The 21,397-nt window shown below is 35.1% G+C and overlaps 3 protein-coding genes across 4 annotated transcripts in view; 1 reads left to right on the top strand and 2 right to left on the bottom strand.

Annotated features, from left to right (window-relative positions):
* LOC142349400 (putative Bax inhibitor 1) overlaps positions 1-21,397 on the bottom strand; it is a 189,157-nt gene that overhangs the window by 14,218 nt on the left and 153,542 nt on the right. Inside the window, exon 1 of one of the 2 annotated variants that reach the window (XM_075400933.1) lies at positions 1,039-1,154. The exons of the other annotated variant lie outside the window; for it this stretch is intronic. The gene's annotated coding sequence lies outside the window, so the exon portion shown is untranslated. Of the gene's footprint in view, positions 1-1,038; positions 1,155-21,397 lie in introns of those variants that run through there. 2 annotated transcript variants of the gene reach the window in all.
* The window catches only part of LOC142349403 (putative SERF-like protein), a 241,169-nt gene that overhangs the window by 175,109 nt on the left and 44,663 nt on the right, over positions 1-21,397 (top strand). The gene's annotated exons all lie outside the window — the stretch shown is intronic.
* On the bottom strand, positions 1,490-21,288 carry LOC142349402 (protein SYS1 homolog). Its single transcript, XM_075400934.1, has 2 exons — positions 20,882-21,288; positions 1,490-1,886 (listed from the first exon to the last, which is right to left on the bottom strand). Exons 1-2 carry the CDS (start codon positions 21,141-21,143, stop codon positions 1,576-1,578), a joined length of 573 nt encoding a protein of 190 aa, XP_075257049.1. The 5' UTR covers positions 21,144-21,288; the 3' UTR covers positions 1,490-1,575.

Below are 21,397 nucleotides of genomic sequence, written 5' to 3'. Positions count from 1 at the left end.
AATTTGACTTCTCTGAAGTGAAAAAGCTGAAAAAAGTGAACAATTCTTTCAGAAAACAGCTCAGCAAAATAAGTCAATACTTTGATTGTGAAAAACCAGGAACACCGCAATATAGCTACGCTCATCTTAAAGCTTTGCAGCTATAAAAATATTACTTACGGTTTGCTGGTTTTCTTCATCCTTATTTTACTTTTCAATACAGATAGCTCAGTTCAATCAGAATAATATGTATGACAAGACACTAAACGAACATTAAACAGCATAAATCCAAAATCAAAAGCAGGGTCCCTTAATAACAGATGCAGTTGATGACAGAAAAGGCCTAGAAAAAACAAGGACCAAAAGATACCGAAGAGGTTTCAAATGATGTTATCAATGCATATTAAACACTAATGCGCCGATTTACCTTGAAAGTATAAAACTAACTTTGGCGCAATCCACTTTTATGTTAAACTATTACTTTTATGCTAATTGAGATGATCTGCTAACAAATAAAAAAAAGTGTACTATAAATAGGAAGTTTACTAACAATTCATTCTGAAAAAATGCTTAAAAAGTCAAGCAGGGCTAAAATAATTGTTCCGATTAGTTTGCGACTATTTAAGGCCAGTCGGGAAATTACAAAAACAAGTTAAAATAAGTAGTGGATTACAAACGCAAAGAGACTAAATCAGATAGATAAGATTATGAACGCTGTCAAAAATCATGTGGAAAAGAATTTAGCTCCAATATTTTTGGAGTGATCATTTCATGATAAGGCTAAAGAATACGGATCTATTTTTCATGCAAGAACTCTGTCTGCAAGTAAGCTGTCTGCAATTTAGTCACATGCTGTTCTAAAAATTGGTACAGCGCGCATTCAAATTCATGATATTGAAAATCGAAAAATTGACAGAGAAGCAAAACTGAAGACAAGGTATAATTAGACCAGGAATAGAGATGTAAGTTAAAACTAAAAGCTAAAAAGCTGGCTTTGCAATTTTTAAATTAGCCCGAAAAGTGATAACGCAGTTACAAATTGCGAAATAAAATACTAACATGTATTCTACAGCTCTGAGAAATATAGACAACAAAATTTAACTATTCACTGTTCAACGCTCAACATTTGCAACAGATGTAAAAACCTGATTCCTTGTAATGGAAATGCTGCTTTTTCTATTATGAACACAATAGGAGAATTCAGTTTCATTTTGAAAACAAACAGTGGTGACTTAATTTATAATCATCTGCTCAAATTACAAAAAGGCAAGTCTTAGCCAAACTTATCTGGTACCGTTGCTTGAAACATTGAAACGAACAATTTTCTTTCTGTTAAATGGAACGTAAATTGTGATTATTAATTATTGAAAACTTTCATTTCTTTTATATCCGAAAATTTTTTTCCTTAAATGTGTCACTATTAAATGCTTAATTTTTGACACTCATGAACAGAATATATACTTAACGTCAAAACATCTATTCAGTTAAGCTTATCCAGTAGAGTTATCGATGGCTTTTAAAACAGGCTTTTAAATTTGAAACAAGGAAACCGTTTTTAATTGAAACATTAATTTAATCACCAACATGGATACAATCTCAAACTTGGCTCTCAGCGTTGATTGGAATTGCATCATTTGGCAAAGAATTGGTCGCAGATGATGTTGCTGTAGAGCCATTTGATGAACTGCCCCCATTCGCCCCTCCCCCACTAATCGGGACCGCTCTTAGCTCCGTTCGCATGCACAGGTATTCGGCTAATACTGTTGTAAGAAGAGCACATACTAAGTGGAGACAGTACCATGACCACTTGGAAGGAATCGAGGCCCATGATGAGGGGTAGAGGGTCGATAATATCCAATGGTAAAACAATAGGGTAAAGCTGAAGTCAGTGCACAACTTGCTACGACCTAAAAATCAAAAATTAAAACTTGTCACTCCTAGTATATTAAATCTCTATTATTATCGACCTGATCGCAAAACCGACTTTAAAAGCTCCCAAAGTGAATCCCTCCCAAAGGGAACTATATACTCAACTGGGTTTTTTTGTTCAGTAAATTTTGGACGATCGATATAATCATAGCAAAAAATCGAGAATGATATCATTAGACAGCTCTTCCAGCATAGAATTTGAAATTAAAAAAAGATTTTTTGATTTCCTTTTTTCGAGTTATCAAGGTTTAAAATTTTAGTGAATATTTCACATTTGGGTGTAATTTTCTTCACCTTTACCGCCTTTTTTGATCAATTTCAATCGTAAGCTCCCACACTTTTACCAGTAGTAATAGGGTGAGCAAGTCTCCCCGGGGCCGTGTAGACCCCATGTACTAAGATAGGGTATAGGATAATTTTTGAGATAGGGTCTACTCTAATGTAATAAGATAGGGTATATGTATTAAGATAGGTTATAGGGGCCGCCACATATTTGCCATGTATTAAGGTTAGCGGCGGCCACGTATTAAGATTAGGAATAGCCGCCGCAACGTATTAAGATTAAGAATAGCCGCCGCAACGTATTAAGAATAGGAATAGCCGCCGCAACGTATTAAGATTAGGAATAGCCGCCGCAACGTATTAAGATTAGGAATAGCCGCCGCAACGTATTAAGATTAGGAATAGCCGCCGCAACGTATTAAGATTAGGAATAGCCGCCGCAACGTATTAAGATTAGGAATAGCCGCCGCAACGTATTAAGATTAGGAATAGCCGCCGCAACGTATTAAGATTAGGAATAGCCGCCGCAACGTATTAAGATTAGGAATAGCCGCCGCAACGTATTAAGATTAAGTATAGGGACCAGGGTATTAGTAATATAGTGTGAGTAGATCTCGCGCATTTTTGGGAGCCGGTCATTGGCCTTTCCGCGCAGGGAATTGTACAGGCGGGGAATTGTACAGGCAGCGCGCACGGGAATTGTACAGGCAGCGCGCACAGGAATTGTACAGGCGGGGAATTGTACAGGCAGCGGGAATTAACGGATAATTCCCCTCGCAGTAAATTTCAACATGTTTATTGGTATAACCAGCGAAATGTATTAAGATTAGGTATAGCCGCCGCAATGTATTAGGATTAGGTATAGCCGCCGCAATGTATTAAGGTTAGTTATATCCACTAAAATTGAGAAAATTGAAAATTTTTAAAACAATGAATTATGAAAGTACAAAATGACAGACACAGAATCAATCAAGTACATTATAAGTAATTTTAAACACAACAGAGAGCGCTCACAATATGAAAATTGATTAAATAAATTACAAGTTCAGGGGTACAGTATGAATTCCATCAGATAACACTTTTCGTTTATGATAAAAATATGAGAGTCCTTTCTTTGTTTGTTCATAGGTTGCGACGCAGTGGTTGATTGTCCGAAATCCTCTATTTGTAGATGTTAAATTGATGATTTCTTCCATCACACACCGATATTTTTCCAATGGTCTATCTCCGGTCTCTTCCAATGTTCGTTTGTTTAGTCCTTTGCTGCTGAATTTGTACTTATCCGATTTGGCATCGTAGCAACAATAAGTTTTGCTACAGAGACAAATCATTTCAGTACATCTAAATTCTTCCTTGAACAGACCTGGTTCACGCTTATCGTGCTTTTTATGTTTATCACAACAAGTTCTAGGGAAGAAATTTTGTACAGCATCAGCTTTGAAAGAATCATCACAATCGTGTTCCCTCAGAGCTTCCCATTCTGCTTTTTTAGATGAACGAATGCAATTGTACAAATTATCGTGCGCTAGAGCTAAGTATAAGGAGTCAGTGTCCATTTCTAACTCTTCGAATGTGTCGACATCGCAAAATTTATCAAAAAAATTGTAATAAAGCTCCAGCATACGTAATTTTGCGTACTGAAGTATAAAAAAGCCGACTATTATCGGTTCACGGTGCTCAATTTTTGATTTTACAAGTTCAACTTCGTATAGTTCTTTTGACACACTGTTAAGTCTCTTAAACAATTTCCCGTTGATAGCTTTGTGTGTCTTTTCATCGTTCAGGTATTTTGTCTCTATGTCTGCTTCTGTCCATGATTTGGTAACCATAGGAACTATTCCCTAACAATTTCATTGTTTCTGCTACAACGCTTGATTCAGGATTTTCATCTCCAACTCTTCTAGCATCAACAACCGATTGGACAAAACTGTTGAAGCATTTTTTAGGTGTGTACTGAACGAAGCGATAAATTTTGGTGCATTTCAACCCAAGACTAAGGTGAAAGTTGAGTAAAGGTGTTATGACTGTTCCATTCTCCAACTTGAAGCTTGAAATTAACATGCGTTGTGGTTGCTTGAGTAAATCGTTATCAATTGCATAATCCCTCATATAATCACTAATATCTGCTCGACTAACATTTAATTTTTTAAAGATTGGTGGAAAGTCCGAGAACTTGTATTTCAACCCATCTGGAACTTCGAGATCACACTGAACGTAACCAAATAGTTTATCTTCTCTTATCTTTGAAAGTAGAGATTCTTGAGTCAGAGGTGGCTTGAATGGGAAATTGTTTCTCACGTGAGTTTTTACAGATTCATCACCTTTGACAGTTTCCCACCAGTTACATTCCCATATCTCAACAACTTTATATCCTTTGTTTCGCAAATAGTCTTGTCTTAGATCATCGTATTCCCGTTTCTTTAGTCCTTTCTGAGTCTCTTCCTCTGACATGCTTGCTCTTGCTTCCTGACATATACAAAAGTGAAAGTAACAACCCATTGCTTCAAAAATAGTTTTACAGTGAGCACAAAATCCGTCTACATTAAAACAATCAATCTTTTTCTGAGTTCCAGTTGTGTAGTAGCTTTCAATAGTGCAGTTAGGTCGCTGGGATTGTAGGTACGACATAACCATGTTCTCAAATTTCCTCGATTTATTTTGTCTAGCTTTAACCTTCTGAGTCTGAATCAAACTCCCATCTAATGTAAAGCCCAGTGGGCATTTCTTGACACATTGAGAAGGGGTAAAGTTGACTGGCGTCTATACCCACAATTGATTTGCAAATGTTTTCTGTGTTTCGAATATAGGTTTGATCCACAACCGCTTTTCTAGTAAACACAATAGAGGGACCACCGGTCATATCTTCGCCTATTTTATCATGTAAATCTTTGTCTGCTTCAACGAAAGGATAGAATTTGCTATTAGTTGATTTGTGTAGACAAATATTTGCTAAATTGGGTAGTGTGCAACCCAGTTTTAACATATCAATCCCTTTGTTATGATAGAACTCCATCATTTTCTGCATCGCTTCTAGTGTCGGGACAACATCCTTGTTATTATACCACCTGACAAAGTCTTGAAAAGTTGTCATTTGTTCGTGCTCCCACACACTTTCCAAGTAATTGCAGTTGTCAACTCCCGAGGGAGGCACTACCTTCAACCTAAGTTTTTTCAGAGCCTCCTGTTGGGAAAGTCCACTATTCAACAATTTTGTGAAATCCGTAAATTCTTTCTCCAAGGGATTGTGATCTCTCAACTTACTAAAGAAACATTCGTAAGGTGGAAGGAAAGTTGCATCCAACTTGTTTGGTGAGTCGAACCATTCATAAGGGAAAAATCCTTTGGTCTCATTTGTCTTGTAAGCTTTGAGGAAAGAATCTAGTGATGTTGCTCCACCAAGAAAGTTTAGAATATCGAGAAACTGAACATCACCAAATTTAAAGGATACAAAATGATTAGCTTTTTTAATAACCGTTGGTTGAATATCGCGCTCGTGTATAAGGTAGGGTAATAAATAAGACTTGATAAGATTCAGATCATATTTCCCGCTGTTGAATCCAAATACAGGTAAAGTGCTGACATAACGTTCAAAATGTTGTTGTAGTTCGAGAAGTTGATTTTTTTTTGAATTTGGAGGAATTGAGTCGACATATCAATTTCTTCTGCTTCGATATATTGAAATTCAAACAATGGAGTACTCTCATCTTTCCTTCCATTTAGCTTCTCGAAAATAGAACTTACTCTGGTTTTAATTGCATTTTCAATTGAGGAAAATTTTTGCAACATTTCTGCTTTACTTCTGCTAGCTAGTTCTTCTAATGCTTCAACAAAAGATACAATCAGTGTCTTGGGGTCTTTGTTGCAAAGGAAAATAGGTTCTTGTAATAAATTTGAGGAAATTGACACAGAGATTGGTTCATGTTTTCCTATCCAAGTAGTTGTATTGGTATCTTTTAGTTCATTAGATGGAACGCAGATTGATTCGAAGTCTAATACAGCCAAGTTTTTGTTCTTCCTCATATCCAATTCCAAAACCGTCAAGTTTATCGAACAAAGTTTCTCTCAAAGTATAAACACTCTTCGGATAAATGTGCTGTATCCTATCTTTACAAGATTTCACGTGACGGTGGAAATTACCTGCACGCTTAATAAAGGTATCACAATTAGGACAGCGGAATCGTTTGAAGAACGCGTTGATATCATCAACATAGCAAATGTGGTTGTTGTAGCGCAGTAGATTAATGTTGTTCTCGTACATCTCAATACTTCTTCTGGCAAGTTCACCTACAAAATCCCCGTCCTCAATGTCAATGTCATAAATGAAAATGTTGTGTTTTATAGCGTTTTCAACAAACACAAGGTGATCCATTGACCCTCCTCTAAAGTTAATTGCGTCATGACCAGACTCGTGGAGAAAGTCACTGCACAACTTAGCTGCGTTTGTTTCCAGCTCAGCTGATCCATACAAGTGAACAGCCACAGCTCTAAACAAGCAAAGGTAGTCCTTGTAGGTTTCTCCGTATCCATTCGTAACAAGACAATTTACATCTCTTCTTCTCAACAACTGTTCAGGTATAACAGCATCTAAACATCCCATTGGGATATTGTTGAGAAGAGCACAGAAAATTGTTACATTCGTAGTTAGTGCATACCGCCATTTTGTGTTTGCCCTTTCTTGAGCACAAGTCTCAATCAAATCCATTTTCTCTACTCTATCCTGAAGTGAGACTAAGTCTCCCTTAGAGCAAAGTAAATGAGACTTCTCAAAGAAGGTGTTGTTCTCATGAGCATAAAAGTATCGGTATTCGTCTGTGTCAACATTTCGTAAAATAAATCCCAGAGATAAATTTATTTTTGCAGCGCAGTTAAGTTTTTCAAACACTTCCTTCAGTTTTTCATTAATTTCTCTGGGATCAAGTTTAGACAATTTAAAATTGAATACTTTATGTCTCCCATTCTCCATCTCAGTATTGTCAAAGAAGTGTTGACAGGCACTAAGTTCCTGCTGTAACTGTTCGTTGTTCTTATCCAATTCATCCGATTCTAGTACTTCTTTCAAGCTTTCGCTGGATTTGGTTCAAAAACTTGGAAATTCCTCCAAGCATATAGTGCACACTGTACTAAGCTTCTTTTCTTGAGGAGCGTGATGCTTAGCAAGGTGGTAGTTCAAGTCCTCTTTCCTCTTTGTATAGAAATGTGGACACTTGGGACATTTTAAAGTACACTATCACACGATTTTTTGTGTCGAGCCATTTGCTGCTTGACAACCATTCTCTCGCACTTTGTGCATTTGACAGGTAGATTTCTATCAAGAGAAGGCATTGTATTGTTGTGATCCAAAATAAATTGAATAAATTTCAAGTAAATTGCCGAGCAACTGTATCTAATAACAAAGTGAGAATGAATACCTATTTTTGGTTTTTTAGTTAGAACAACTTTTATGACTCATTACTTCCATATAAGGAAATGACGTAATTTCTATTTTTAGTAACATTACGTAATAAGAAAGTTCAAGAACTTCCTACGAAGCAGTCACAGTGTTGCATTCTACATTGTATTTAAATCCAGAAAACATCCAAAATGTGTAACCTTATTCTTTAGAGGAAAATCGCAAATCTTAAGTTATATTTATTTGTCATATTGCTGATTTGTGTTACTTTTTTTTACAAAACAATACTATTCATCCCAAAACAGACTTTTTAACAAAATCTATCTGTCAGATGCTTGCTCACTTAGAGAATACGAATATTATTGTAAACGAATTAATTTTTAAATTTTATCGATAAAACACTAAATGTGTTTTTACAATAATATTAAAATATTAGAGAAGAAAACTCCTACTTTAATTGAAGATAACTTATATACAATTGACGTTAACGTGATTATATTACAAACTACAAACCAATCAAATTTTAGTATTAAGAAACTTGTTGTAAAAGTTAATGATATTGTTTTGTTTATCTCATTCTCGCTTATAACATTTTTTCATTTTAATAGATTAATACGTGAAGTTTTACTCATTTGTGAAACATGTTGATCAAAAACCACTTACAAATATTGGAGAAGATTTACAAGAGAAAAGAAGGTATACCTGATGCATACAAAATTGACGAAATTGATGTAGATTCATACTTTTTTTTACAATTTTTTGGACATTTTCACAAAATCCAACAGAATAATCCGATTTAGTAAAGGACTTGAGTATGCAACGTTCTCTATTAAAAAATTTGAATATGAGGAGTTTATTGCGAAACAGTCTTTCGATTTATCCTCAGAATTGCATGTAAGCAAATACGAATTGTTGTTCAATTTGAACTCCGTCCCCGATACATTGGAACAGTACAGAAGTATTTCACAAACAAACTTTGTTCTCCCAGAACCAAAAACAATATTTTCTTCACTACAGAGTGCTTTGTGCTTCCATTATTACAACGACTACAATGCAGTGGGAGTACTGATCAGGTTCGGAATTCGTTTACCTAACGCATTTATTGCAGAAATTTGATTCCAAAAATGAAACATTTTCCGAGATTGATCTGAAATTTGACGAATTGGAAAAAATTTATCAAAGCTTGACTTTTTTAGTAAATTATGTCACTTCATTTCAACTAAAATAGACCATTATAGGTAAAAGCATAGTCGGAGACCTGTACGTATCCTTTACTTCCTACCTTGTTAGGAAATTTTACCCAAATTTGGATTTGAATTTCACTTCGTCCAGAAATTTCAAGCTAAACGTCACTTTTTCTCATAAAATCTTCCATCTTTGGTTACTGTTGTCTAATTGGACAGAGCACACTATATATAGAGGTTGTTGATTTTGACATTATCATTTGATCCAACTTCTCTGAAAACATCATCGCTACTTTCTCACATTATACTAACTACTCCTCAATATTTTATCCTGCTATCGAGCTCCAACATTCATTTTCTTCTTATTAAAAAATACTTACCTTAGTTCTAACGTTCGTTTTAATATAATTTATATATCTTGTTTCCTTCCTAAAAAGGAAATTTGCTGCTTTATAACTTTCTCTCCACTGATTGCGTTTATCACGTTCTCAACAAGAATCTCTTCATCCATTCTCTTCACTTTCTAACAAAAACCTCTTCTATCATTTAATCCAAAATGGAGTTCACCGTTCAAAATAATAACCTTCTGTACTCATTTTCTTTTACTGAGGATATTGCTCGGATAGGAGTTCGAGATTTAACAAACGGACTGTATGAGTCTTTGATCACTTTACCCATTACTGTGTGGCACATTATTGAGCATCAGCGACAACAGTTTGATACATATCATCAGGGACAGGTCCCAATCACAGAGAATCAGCTCGGAACTCACGCGATGGGACACGAAGTTGCTGTTGTTAGTGGACACCAATATCCTCACGTTAATGGATCTGATTTCCCTGCCAACTACGTAGCTGGAAATATTCAGTACACATTTCCTTGGGAGGAAGGGCAAATTCCAAACAGTTGGTTCACTACACCGGAGGCAGGTGAGGTATCAAGCTCGGAGGTGGAAAATAATCTTCTCCAAATAGTTTCAAGAGCTCATAGTAGAGAACATAGCGAGCTGAGTATCGATACTAGTACCACCACGTCATTTAACGATCTGGAAAACTTTGATCCAGCGCAGTACTATGGATCTACTGACATGTCAACTACACCCTCGATGACAACCCCTTCGATTGAGGAAGGAACAGCTCACAACCCTATCTTTTGAGTGATGTACCTAATACACCAGTCACTGTTCAACCAACCCAACTACCTGGTAGAATTGAGCGACAAAAAGGTTTCGGTACTGAAATTCAGAACTTACCAAAATATGTTATTATAACTCTTTTTGAATGATTTCTATGTTCAATTTTGTAAACTATTTTGTATTTGTTCGTAAAAATAATAAAGTTTCTGAATACTTTTTAGGTGTTTCGTATTAAATTTACATTTTCAATTTTATAATTTTTGAACTCCTTTTTTTCAAGTTTTCCAGAATCAAAGATTAACACGAAAGGTTACTTGATAATTTAGGTACTTGGTTATTATTGAAAATTTGTTTATCGACAATTAAGAAAAATGCCGAATTTATTTTTGATATTTAAGAAAATTGTCGAATTTATTTTCGATATTTAACAAAAAATGTCGAGAAAAAATTCGATTTTTAAGAAAAAATTACTGTTACAAATCCGATTTTTAAGCTGCAAGAACAGATTCAAAACTTGTCATTTTAAAAATGATTAAAATTTTTAAGTTTTTTGCTTAAAATCATACCGTAAAACTAAGAAAAATGAGAAAAAAATTTGCACATTTTGTACGCACAGTTTGGTAACATTTTTGATTTTTAACGAAAAATCTGAGGTTCTATTTTTTACTTTTAACAAAAAAAAGTTGTGTGAAAATTCGACATTTAACGAACAAATCGACTTCAAATTTCGACTTTTAGAATATACACTAAATTTAAAACATTTTAGTACAAACACTTTATTACTTTCTAACTTCAAAGTACAACAAGGAGTTATCAATTATTCCCTGACCATCTAGTAAACAATCAACAATTTTTATTAATTCACTCTCATACTTTGAGTTCTTAAGTGACTGAATTCGGTCGAAGAAGGATGATCTCAATGTTTGTGTGCTTGCATTTTGCTCCGCTCTCAGTAGATGTCTCTTGAACTTTTTTCTACTCAATCTCTACTTGGACACGCTGGGTAGTTTTTCAACAAATTTGTTTTCCGAGTTGTGTTGTACCGCTCTCTTCAATTGAGTGAAAACAAACCCAGCTTCTTCCATTGTGTGACCAAAAAACTGATGTTTATATAAGGTGTATAAGCAGTCCACTGTCTGATATTGAAAAGATAATTCATCCAATTTTTGGAGTAACTCATTAATGGAAGAAGAAATGAGAATTATGTGATAAGAACAATTTTTCAGAGTACAAAAAGTGTAATTGTGAGACGCAACAGAGTATTCACTAGTAAGCAAGTAAGGTTTAAAATCCTTAACCGATACGCAAATGAACAAGGCTTTCTCACAAAATTTTTTATAAAAGTCAGGTAAAACTTGACACATAACTGCTGCCATTCTGTAACCAAAGTGATTTTGGAGTGATTGTTTTAAACTACCGTATAAGGAAATAACGCAATTCAGTTCAAACGCAACGAAAATTTCATTTGAAAAATGACACAGTTCAAGAGACAGCAACTCAGAAAAAACCGTTGTTTTACTTGTTCTAAATATTTCAAACACTATTACTCGCTAATGCAACACAGACGTGCTAAACATCAAGATAAATATGCTGCTCTAGTTCAAATGTTTGCTCAACTTAAAATTTCTGACTAAAATTTAAAAGTTTCCTTATAAGGAATTTTTGCAAAATGACGCAATTAAATTTTCCATGTTTGGAAATGAAAGAAGGATAATGACATCATTACCAAATAAAGGTGATCGGAAACAATAGAGGAAGTAAAATTACAAGTTAAATCATTCAATTAAATTCTCTCTGTCACATTAAGTTGATAAAATGTCTCTCTCTAAAGTCTCTCCATTTTACTCGAGTGCTCCGTCTATGTTTACCGATTCTCAACCTAAAACTGGAACAGATTCGGTTCCATTTTATATAGACTTTGGTTCTAACCCAAAAAGATTTGGGAGATTTACTGTGTCCCAGATTTTTAAAAACGGACAAAATTATTCCGAACCAACTTTCCAAGTCTTCAAAAAAGATAATTCTGGAACATTTGAGAAGTACCAACAACTTCGAATTGGAGATTACGAATTCAAGAAGTTCTGTTTCCTCAAGAGCAATATACTGAATGGGGAATTGGAACTGAGTGAGCACCCGACTCAATTTGATAAGAACCCATGTAGGGAGGATGTGCTGCAACGATGTCACAAAGTCAGAGGTCAGCATAGGGCGCAATCGACGAATATATGTGACTTTCATTCAATACGTTCAGGAGAATCCAGCCTCCGTTTATGTGCAGATTCGGCTCTTTTGTCGCAAAGAAAACAATGAGTTCAAGCAGGTGACTTATGTCAGCTACACTTTGGACGAGTTCAAGGAACTGATTCAAAATTTGGATGACTTTTCTAACATTGAACAATGTACATTTCAATAATAATTGTTGTGTGATTTTGTAATATGTCTTTGTCTTCTCTACAATAAATTTTTCATTTTAAAAATCTTTGATCTGAGAATGAGTTGGGATATTGGTTGCTCAAGAAACATTTTTTTGAGTCTCAGAGATAAGTCAAAGGTTATTTAGACTTCATTACGAACTATAAAGATATTCCTTTACTGTTCTTGAAGCTCAAAATTTTCCCAAATTAGAAAATTTGGACATAGTCCCAAATTTCAGAATTTAAGTGGGTTATTCACAACGTATTACGCAGAACAAGTCTTATATATCGTTCAGATAGACAACAAGTTACCATTTCAAAACATCGTTGGAACGGATATCAGTGGAGTTTTCTGACAAATATTGAATTGAAAAAAGAAGAGTACGAGAACTTACTAGAACATCTCCCTACACTTTTATCTTATATTGAAAAGTTTAAGAAAACTTGCATTGACATGGATGAAGGAACGCAAAGTTGATGGATATTGTCATTCTTGTCCAACATATTCAATTGTTACGGATGCATCCTTTCAATGTTTCCCGAAAATGAAAAACGCAAGAACTGTTTTTTAGCGGCCTGTAAAATTTGGGACGAGAATATAAATTTGGAGGAAATTAACCAAAAATTTCCTCATGGAGGACTTATTGGTTATGGAAATTCCTTTTTAGACTTTTTCTTTGCTAGATTGAAAGTTTTTCGATTACATGCTATACTACACGATTCTGCTGGAGCGGTTAAAACAAATACAAACAAAGGTCCAGGATACTGTTACATGTTACCAAATTTTCCAAGCTCATGTTTCTTGGGACATTTAACTGGGTTAATCTTTTGTGTCTTTATTAAATTTTATCATCCTCAAATTTTCAAAATGCTAGACTGCTAATCATTTTTGTAATAATTCAACCTAGAAAAAAGAATGTCTCTCGTTGTGTTTCATATTGAGTGCTTGGAAGGGAAAATTGTCAAGGAGTTGGGTGTTTTCAAGGATGGAATTGTATTGGGATACAGTTTCCTCCCACCCAAAGACTATAAACCTACTTTTCAAGCAAAGTGGAACACTAAAAATTTACATGGGATTAATTGGAACAATGGAAAACTGGAATACACTGAGTTGTCATCAATCATTCACCAACATTGTTCACCTACAACAGAATACTTTGCAAAAGGGTTAGAGAAGTGTAATCTCCTCTCAAATTACTTGTGTAAAGATGTGGAGAATCTAGATGATCTTGGTCGTCTAAAGTTTCCAAACTTCTCAACGACTCGGATACTGACTGGGATTGTAGCAATTATCCGAATCGACACAAAAAGACATTTCACTGTGCAGAGAAGAAAGCTTATGCTTACGGAACTTGGAATCTAGATTTTTTTGACAACGTATAATATTTGTAATTTCTATTTGTAATTTCTATTTGTATTTGTGATCGTTTTGTAATTTATTATTTTTATTTTACTATTTTTGAAATCAGAGAGAAGTCGCATTACCAGTTGGAAAAATTGATTTTCCCTTAAAAATAAGGTATAAATGACCGAGCATACAGATAACGGTTTAAATTTAGGTAATTTTGTCTTTGATGATAATAACCAGGAACGACAATCGTGGAAATGTTTTGGACAGACTTGTAATAGATCTCTTGTGGTTTTTTTGTCCCAATTTTTTGTTATTTTGTTAATATTAGCGTGCTGTATAGTAAGAATAACTCTTGCCGAAACCTGTGAAGAAACAACAGTTTGGATTGCTATCTTATCTAGTACAGTCGGTTATATTTTACCTTCTCCTAAACTATGAACAAAATAATTTCTACTAAGGAACGCATTTTTATTTCATTGGTGGGACCAAGCGGGTCTGGAAAATCTCACCTTATCCATGATTGGCTAATTATTGGAACTTTTCAACCCGATTTTGATAAAATTTACGATTTTTATCAACATTATCAATCACTTTACGGACTTCCAAAAACATTAAGAACATTCAATTTTTTCAAGGAGTTGACTTTGAGTTCATTCAGAGTCTACCCAATAATGGAACAAAGTATTTGCTGATTTTTGATGATTCTTGTGAGGAAATCAAAAGCTCGAAAGAATTTGTCAAAATCGCGACAGCTGGAAGACAAAAAGGACTTAGTACAATATATATAAAGCATAATCTTTTTCATCAGAGTAGTTTGGGAAGAGATATTGAGTTACAAAATACTCATATAGTTTTATTCAAGTCACCTAGAGATGTTCTCCAGATTAACACTCTTAGTCAACAGCTCGGGTTAGGATCACAATTAAAAGATTGGTATACAAAAGCTACTTCAATCCCGTATGGTCATTTACTCATTGATCTGACTCCGAAAACAGTCGGCTCTCTTAGATTTTGCACAAACAGTGGTTCTATTCCCACTATTTTTTTCTCCCTAAAACGAAACAAGAGATTACTTTTTTGAACGATGAACACACAACATCTCTCTACGCTGATAACGTTTCAAACGTATTCCCAGAACTTCAAGAAAACGTTCCTAAGAAATTGTCCAAAAGATTTCATTCAGTTTCTAAACGAATGCATAGTAAACCTTCTCGGAGGACAACTACAGGAAATACAAAAACAAGACGTAATAAAGTACAGAGACAAATTCATCAACTCGTGCTAAAAAGAACCGGAATAAATAAAAGAAGAGCAATTTTAAGTTCACGAAAAGGAATAGAGCTCATATCAATTTTGACACCATCTATCATTAATCGATTGTCTTGAAATGGAACAGTTTGTTTTGATTCCTCGACACCTTTACGAACAAAAATTCAAATTAGAAATTAAAAAGTTGGACACTTTTGAGCAGAAACCAGTTTCTGTCCCAACACATTTGAACCCTAATTACAAGGAAATCAGCAACAAATCCAGATCTTTTAAGAACGAATCAATTGTAGATCAAATTTTGAATTCACCGCGAGTCAAGCTATCTCTCAACGACAACATTTTATTAGATGGAAGAGATACAGAAGTAGCTTTCGCAGAGTTTATTTTTGCATTAAAAAGAAAGAACGTTGATTTTCCCGACATATATTACACAATACTTGATGCTACCGGAATAAATCCGCAGAAAATAATAAACAAAGATGCTAAAAGCAAAGACAGAGGGAGCTGGATTCCTTTCAAAATCTGAAAAAGCCAAGCTACAAAGGCTGTATAGAGATGGAAAAGCCGCATATGGATCAATTAAAAATCTACAAAAGGCAAGTGAGTTATCCAAAAAGAAAGTTACCTACTTTCTACACAGTAAAGATTCCTACACAAAGTATCGCCATGCAACACGACATTTCAAAAGATTACCAGCATTTGCTAAGCGAATCAATGAGATCTGGTGTCTCGATCTAGCTTTTATGGATAAATTATCGGATACTAATAATGGAGTTAAGTATTTATTAGTATGTGTTGACGTCTTTTCTCGCTTTGTTCGTGTGCAACCAATGAAGTCAAAGCACTCTACCGATGCAGTTGTAGCTTTCAAAAAAACATTGCGTAAAAAAAGTATGCCAGCGAAAGTATGGGTTGACCAGGGAACAGAGTTTGGTGGTGAGTTTCGAAAGTTTTGTATGGACAAGAAAATAAAAATTTACTCTACTAGAAGTGAAACGAAAGCTGCTGTAGCAGAACGAGCCATAAAATCTCTGAAAAACATTATTTATCGCTATATGGAAGAAAATGGTGACAAATACATGAGAAAAATGGCTTCCTTTGTCAAAACTATGAACACAAGAGTTAATCGCTCAACAGGTAAAGCTCCAAAAAATGTAACAAACAAAGACTTTTTGCCAATTTTTTACAGAAACCCAATTAACCAATATAAACGACCACGTTTTAAAGTGGGTGAAAATGTTCGTATATCAAAAAAAGATATTCCATTCAGAAAAGGTTATAAATCACAGTTCACAAATGAAATATTCAAAATTGTTAAAGTTGCTACTTTTAAACCGCCAACCTATAACCTTTGTGGAGAACAAGGTGATGAAATTCTAGGTAAATTTTATGAACAAGAGCTTTCAAAGTGTATCATTTAAAGATGAGTTCTTTCACTGTTGAGTTGATTTCCAATGCGTCGTTTGATTGTTACCCAAACAATACACTAAGTTCTTTCACGAATTTTCTACCTGAACAAATTAATCTTGATGGAGAATGGGAGGTAGCGATAGCAGAACTGTCGTATCCTTCCTTGTACCAAAACATAACAGAGGGTAAATTCTTCTATCTAGATGAAGCAACACCAGATACAAAACGCCCATCAAGTTACACGTTAACAAAATTACACAGCAAATTTCTTTGAGTCTTCCAAATCAGAACTCTTTACTTGTCATTTTTAGTGCTGATCTTTGTCATGTCTTTGGATGCGAAGAAGCTGTTTATGGTATGGGTGTTTTCATGAGTGGTGCTGGTCCACTTTTGCCCAAGTTTCCTTATGACATTGTACGAATACACACCTTAATGATATATAGTGATATTGTTGAATACAATATTGTGGGTGATACAAAAGCTGCTCTTTTACGATGCATTCCGTTTATATCAAAAGTTAAGAATGGAGATATCATCTCAACGGGACAATACATGAACTATCAAAATTTTCCAAACTTACAATTTAAAAAAAATTCTAAAGAACTCATTCCACAGCATAAAACTCGAGCTCCGGTACTCTCATGGTGAAAAAGTTCCGTTCAACTCTGTTGGTGTGACAAGAGCGGTACTAATGTTTAGAAAAACTTCTGAGAATCATTTTTAGATTCAAAGTTGTAGAAAATGATTGCTGATAGTGATTTACCGTATTTTCGTGGTTTTTCAAGACAGAGGGGAAGAGGATTCGGAGCGTTAGCACAAACAATTGGGAGGACAGCTATTCCATTCTTGAGGAGATATGTTGTCCCAGCAGCAAAAAGAGTTGGTGCTGATTTGCTTGATATAGCTGCACCAGAAATTGGAAATGTTCTAACTGGAAAGAAAAAATTCAAATCTGTGGCTGCAGATGTTGGAAAGAAAACATTACGTAAACAGCTAGGGGGTGGAAAAAATAGGAAACGTCGCATAATTCGAAGAATTCCCCCAAAAACCAGTCGACGTCGTCGAACTAGAAGAGATATTTTTTCTAAGCTAAAATGAATACTAGATCAACAAACGATAGCAACTTTCGTTTTGGTCACTTTACGAACTCTTGCTTGGAGATTTTTGACAAAATTCCTGTTTTGGAACCAATTGAATCTTCTCACGTTCAAGAAGTTTATCCCAGTACTTCATTGGATGAAAGCAGCATTGAGTTCGAGTTTGAAACACATAGAAGCATATATCTTGATATGAGAGATATCCACCTTCAAATCAAAGTTGGTTTAAGGGAAGATTGTTTGATGACTTTATGAAAAAAGACGAGCATGGAAAAGCAGATATGGGAATGTTCACAGATGATGATTTACATTATCTAACTCACGTCAACAATTTATTGCACTCGCTCTTCTCCAACTGTGAGGTGTATCTGAACAATCAACAGGTTTACAACTCAAATGGTCTCTATGGACACAAAGCTTTAATTTCCAATGAATTTAACGCTTCCACAAGAAATAATGAAGGTATTTTGGCTTGTCATGGATATGAATTTGAAAAAGAACCCAGCGATTTTGAGAAAAGCCGTTTTATAGATCGAGAGGAAGAACTTTTGCTGAAAAATGGAACTACTTATTACGGTAAATTAGCAATTGATTTGTTCCAATGTGAAAAGTTACTGCTTCCAAATATAAAAGTTAGACTGAAATTCATTCGTGCAAGACCCAATTTTTACATGATCTCCTACAATCCTCACGTCTCCCTTAAAGTTCTTGACTGTTCCCTGTTTACAAGACGTGTTGTTAACGAAGTGTATCACCAGATTATCAAATATCAATTAACTCATTAACCTGCTTGTTACAACTTTATGGAAACAATTGCACGCACATTTATTATTCCTTCAGGACAGAACCAGTTTAAAATCCTTTCCATTATCAGAAATTTGGTTTACGAGAACTAAGAATTGTTCGAGGAGGTAGAGCTATAGTATCAATTGATACAACCAATGACTGTAGGGCATATGTAACAACAATGAAAGCAATGAATTTTAACGAAGAGATTCCCGCGTTACCGCATAATCAATTTCAGAACCATTACGTGCTTGTATTTGATCTCACTTCACTTCAAGATGCTGGAGAAAGTATTCATTATCCTGAGCTCAGCGGTGAAAGTATCCGATTAGAAATGTTTTTCGACAGCCCGCTAAGAAGCGTGACAGAATTAATTGTTCTAGGAGAAAGGATGTCCACTGTTAAAATTGATCAGTTCGGAACGGTTGCTAAAAATGTCTGAAGATTTTTGCGTTAACGAAAATTTTTTCATATTTTTTTCAGTTTTTTATGGGTTTTACATCATTGCTTTCTGCATTGGAACATTTTTGGGTTATATATTATCGTCACCCAGTTGCCATTCTCTTCACCAAATAATTTCTTAAAATGCACGTTAACTGGGAGCGAACTAATTCAAACTTTTTTGTTTACGTTCCTCTCCTAATTTTTCTGGTACTTCTTTTTTTAATTATTTTATTCTACCCCAACTCCCATAACAATTCTGTTGACAAAATTAAAAAGTCAAGCAACCTTTTATTAGAGCAAGGTAAAAAGTCCAATGATTGTTGCTTTTTTGAAGAGAATGAGACTTTTCAGCTTGACTGTACAGTTAGAAATCCTTGTGTTAATGGTATTTGCGAAATAAAGCAGAGAAAAATCGTTTGTCATGGATATCACTTCCCTGAGACAGATTATTGAACGAATCCCAGAACTCAAAAACCGCTATATTGGATCGTTTCCAGCAGATTGTGTTCCAAGGCTACCCGCATTCAGCTTTGCTATCATCAACACTTCTCCGAGCAGTGAAGCTGGAGAGCATTGGAGAATGATTGCTCGACTCAATCGAACTTATTACTATGCTGATTCTTTGTCTCGTCCAATCACAAAATACAAATTTTTGAATAAAAAGTATCAGAAAATGATACAACAACCAGTTCAGAAAACTGATAATTTGTGTGGATTTTACACAATATTTGCAGCATTTCAACTATTTAAATTTTTTCAAACAAAACTGAACAATGTTCATGACGTTCATGTTTTAAACTTTATAAGTAATTATATGTGAATTAGATAAATTTAATGTAAAATAAGTCGAAGTGTAATAAAGTCGACAGTAATTTTATTCTAAATTCCTTAATTCTTCGTTAGTTACTCAAATTTTTGTTGTCGACTTTATAAACTACTCGGCTAAATGTACTTTAATACTCTTTTCTTTTGTACTATCATCATGTAAACGTTTGAATAATTTTGTCTTTGCATGTGCTTAATTTGTACTGTCTCTTATTTTGTACTTATTAATTCAATTTTTTTCTTTTATTTAACTTTTTTCCATGTTATGAGCGCGTAAAAGTCCACTAGTACTGTGACAATGCCAGATCAGCAAGAGGTAGTTTCGATCTACCGACCTCTGGGTTATGAGCCCAGCACGCTTCCGCTGCACCATCTTGCTATTTAGGGTCGGCTATACCTACTCTTAATACATTGCGGCGGCTATACCTAATCTTAATACATTGCGGCGGCTATACCTAATCTTAATACATTGCGGCGGCTATTCCTAATCTTAATACATTGCGGTGGCTATACCTAATCTTAATACATTGCGGCGGCTATTCCTAATCTTAATACGTTGCGGCGGCTATTCCTAATCTTAATACGTTGCGGCGGCTATTCCTAATCTTAATACGTTGCGGCGGCTATTCCTAATCTTAATACGTTGCAGCGGCTATTCCTAATCTTAATACGTTGCGGCGGCTATTCCTAATCTTAATACGTTGCGGCGGCTATTCCTAATCTTAATACGTTGCGGCGGCTATTCCTAATCTTAATACGTTGCGGCGGCTATTCCTAATCTTAATACGTTGCGGCGGCTATTCCTAATCTTAATACGTTGCGGCGGCTATTCCTAATCTTAATACGTGGCCGCCGCTAACCTTAATACATGGCAAATATGTGGCGGCCCCTATTTTAATACATATACCCTATCTTAATACATTAGAGTAGACCCTATCTCAAAAATTATCCTATACCCTATCTTAATACATGGGGTCTACACGGCCCCCGGGGAGACTTGCTCACCCTATTACTACTTTTACCGTCTTTTGTGGGAGTTTACGATTAAAAAACTATCGCAAGCGAATTAAACCAACAGTTTCAAAGCCTTCATTGTATTTTGTAATGGAGTACACGGTTCAAACTGTATTTGAAAAAGACCCGTTTTGCCGCAGAGCACAGGCGGGGATTGTCTATTCAGATGCTTCTTTAGCGCCCTTGTACCCTTCACTCGGCATGTTTTACGTAAAAATATGGGGAACGCTCAAATATCAAAAGACGTCACATCACGGTAACATGTGTCAAACAAATTTCAACTACAAAACTCTGGTAATTGCGTCACGGAAGTTACTCATACCTTCTTTAAATGTTTACAAAGACAGCAGCAGCAGCATAAATTACAACTTACCAACTAAAAGCCATATTGTGATTGCCATTAGGAGAGAATTGATGACAAATATACTCGAATTTACTCTTTCTGAAACGTTTGATACTCCGATGGCGTCGTAACTTAACACATGTTGCAAGGTCACGCCATGGTCAGGAAATATCAAGCACATCATCAACAGCATTGTACACAAGCAGACGTAATATAAACACTGCATTGATATAATTTGGGCAATTAGAAGCTTTGGGTCGAATGACGACGAACGAAACCTGACTGTTCCCATTTTTGGTGTTTGATTTTTTTTTCAAGCTGTAGTGTAATTATCCAAATGTTATCTCAGAGTTAATTGAAATTCCGAGGTCGAAAAAGTCAAATACCCGTTCAATAACCAACAACAACACATGACTCTGAAATTACACAAAAATTCAGTTAAATTGTACAAACAAATGTTCACTAAATAATGGAAATTCCACAAACTTGCTATTTCCAAGAAGTTTAGTTCATCTTTCAGATTTACCCTCATTTTATAAATGATAA

This window comes from Convolutriloba macropyga, chromosome 11 (assembly GCF_964194025.1).
Source record: "Convolutriloba macropyga chromosome 11, txConMacr16.3, whole genome shotgun sequence".
Taxonomy (NCBI): domain Eukaryota; kingdom Metazoa; phylum Xenacoelomorpha; order Acoela; family Convolutidae; genus Convolutriloba; species Convolutriloba macropyga.
This window is presented reverse-complemented; position numbering and strand designations above follow the sequence as displayed.

Coding starts and splice junctions, on each gene's coding strand:
- LOC142349402 (XM_075400934.1), bottom strand. CDS start 21,143: ATGGGAACAGTCAGGTTTCGTTCGTCGTCATTCGACCCAAAGCTTCTA. Junction 1,887..20,881: donor CACAATATGGCTTTTAGTTG/GTAAGTTGTAAT, acceptor TTTGATTTTTAG/GTCGTAGCAAGTTGTGCACT.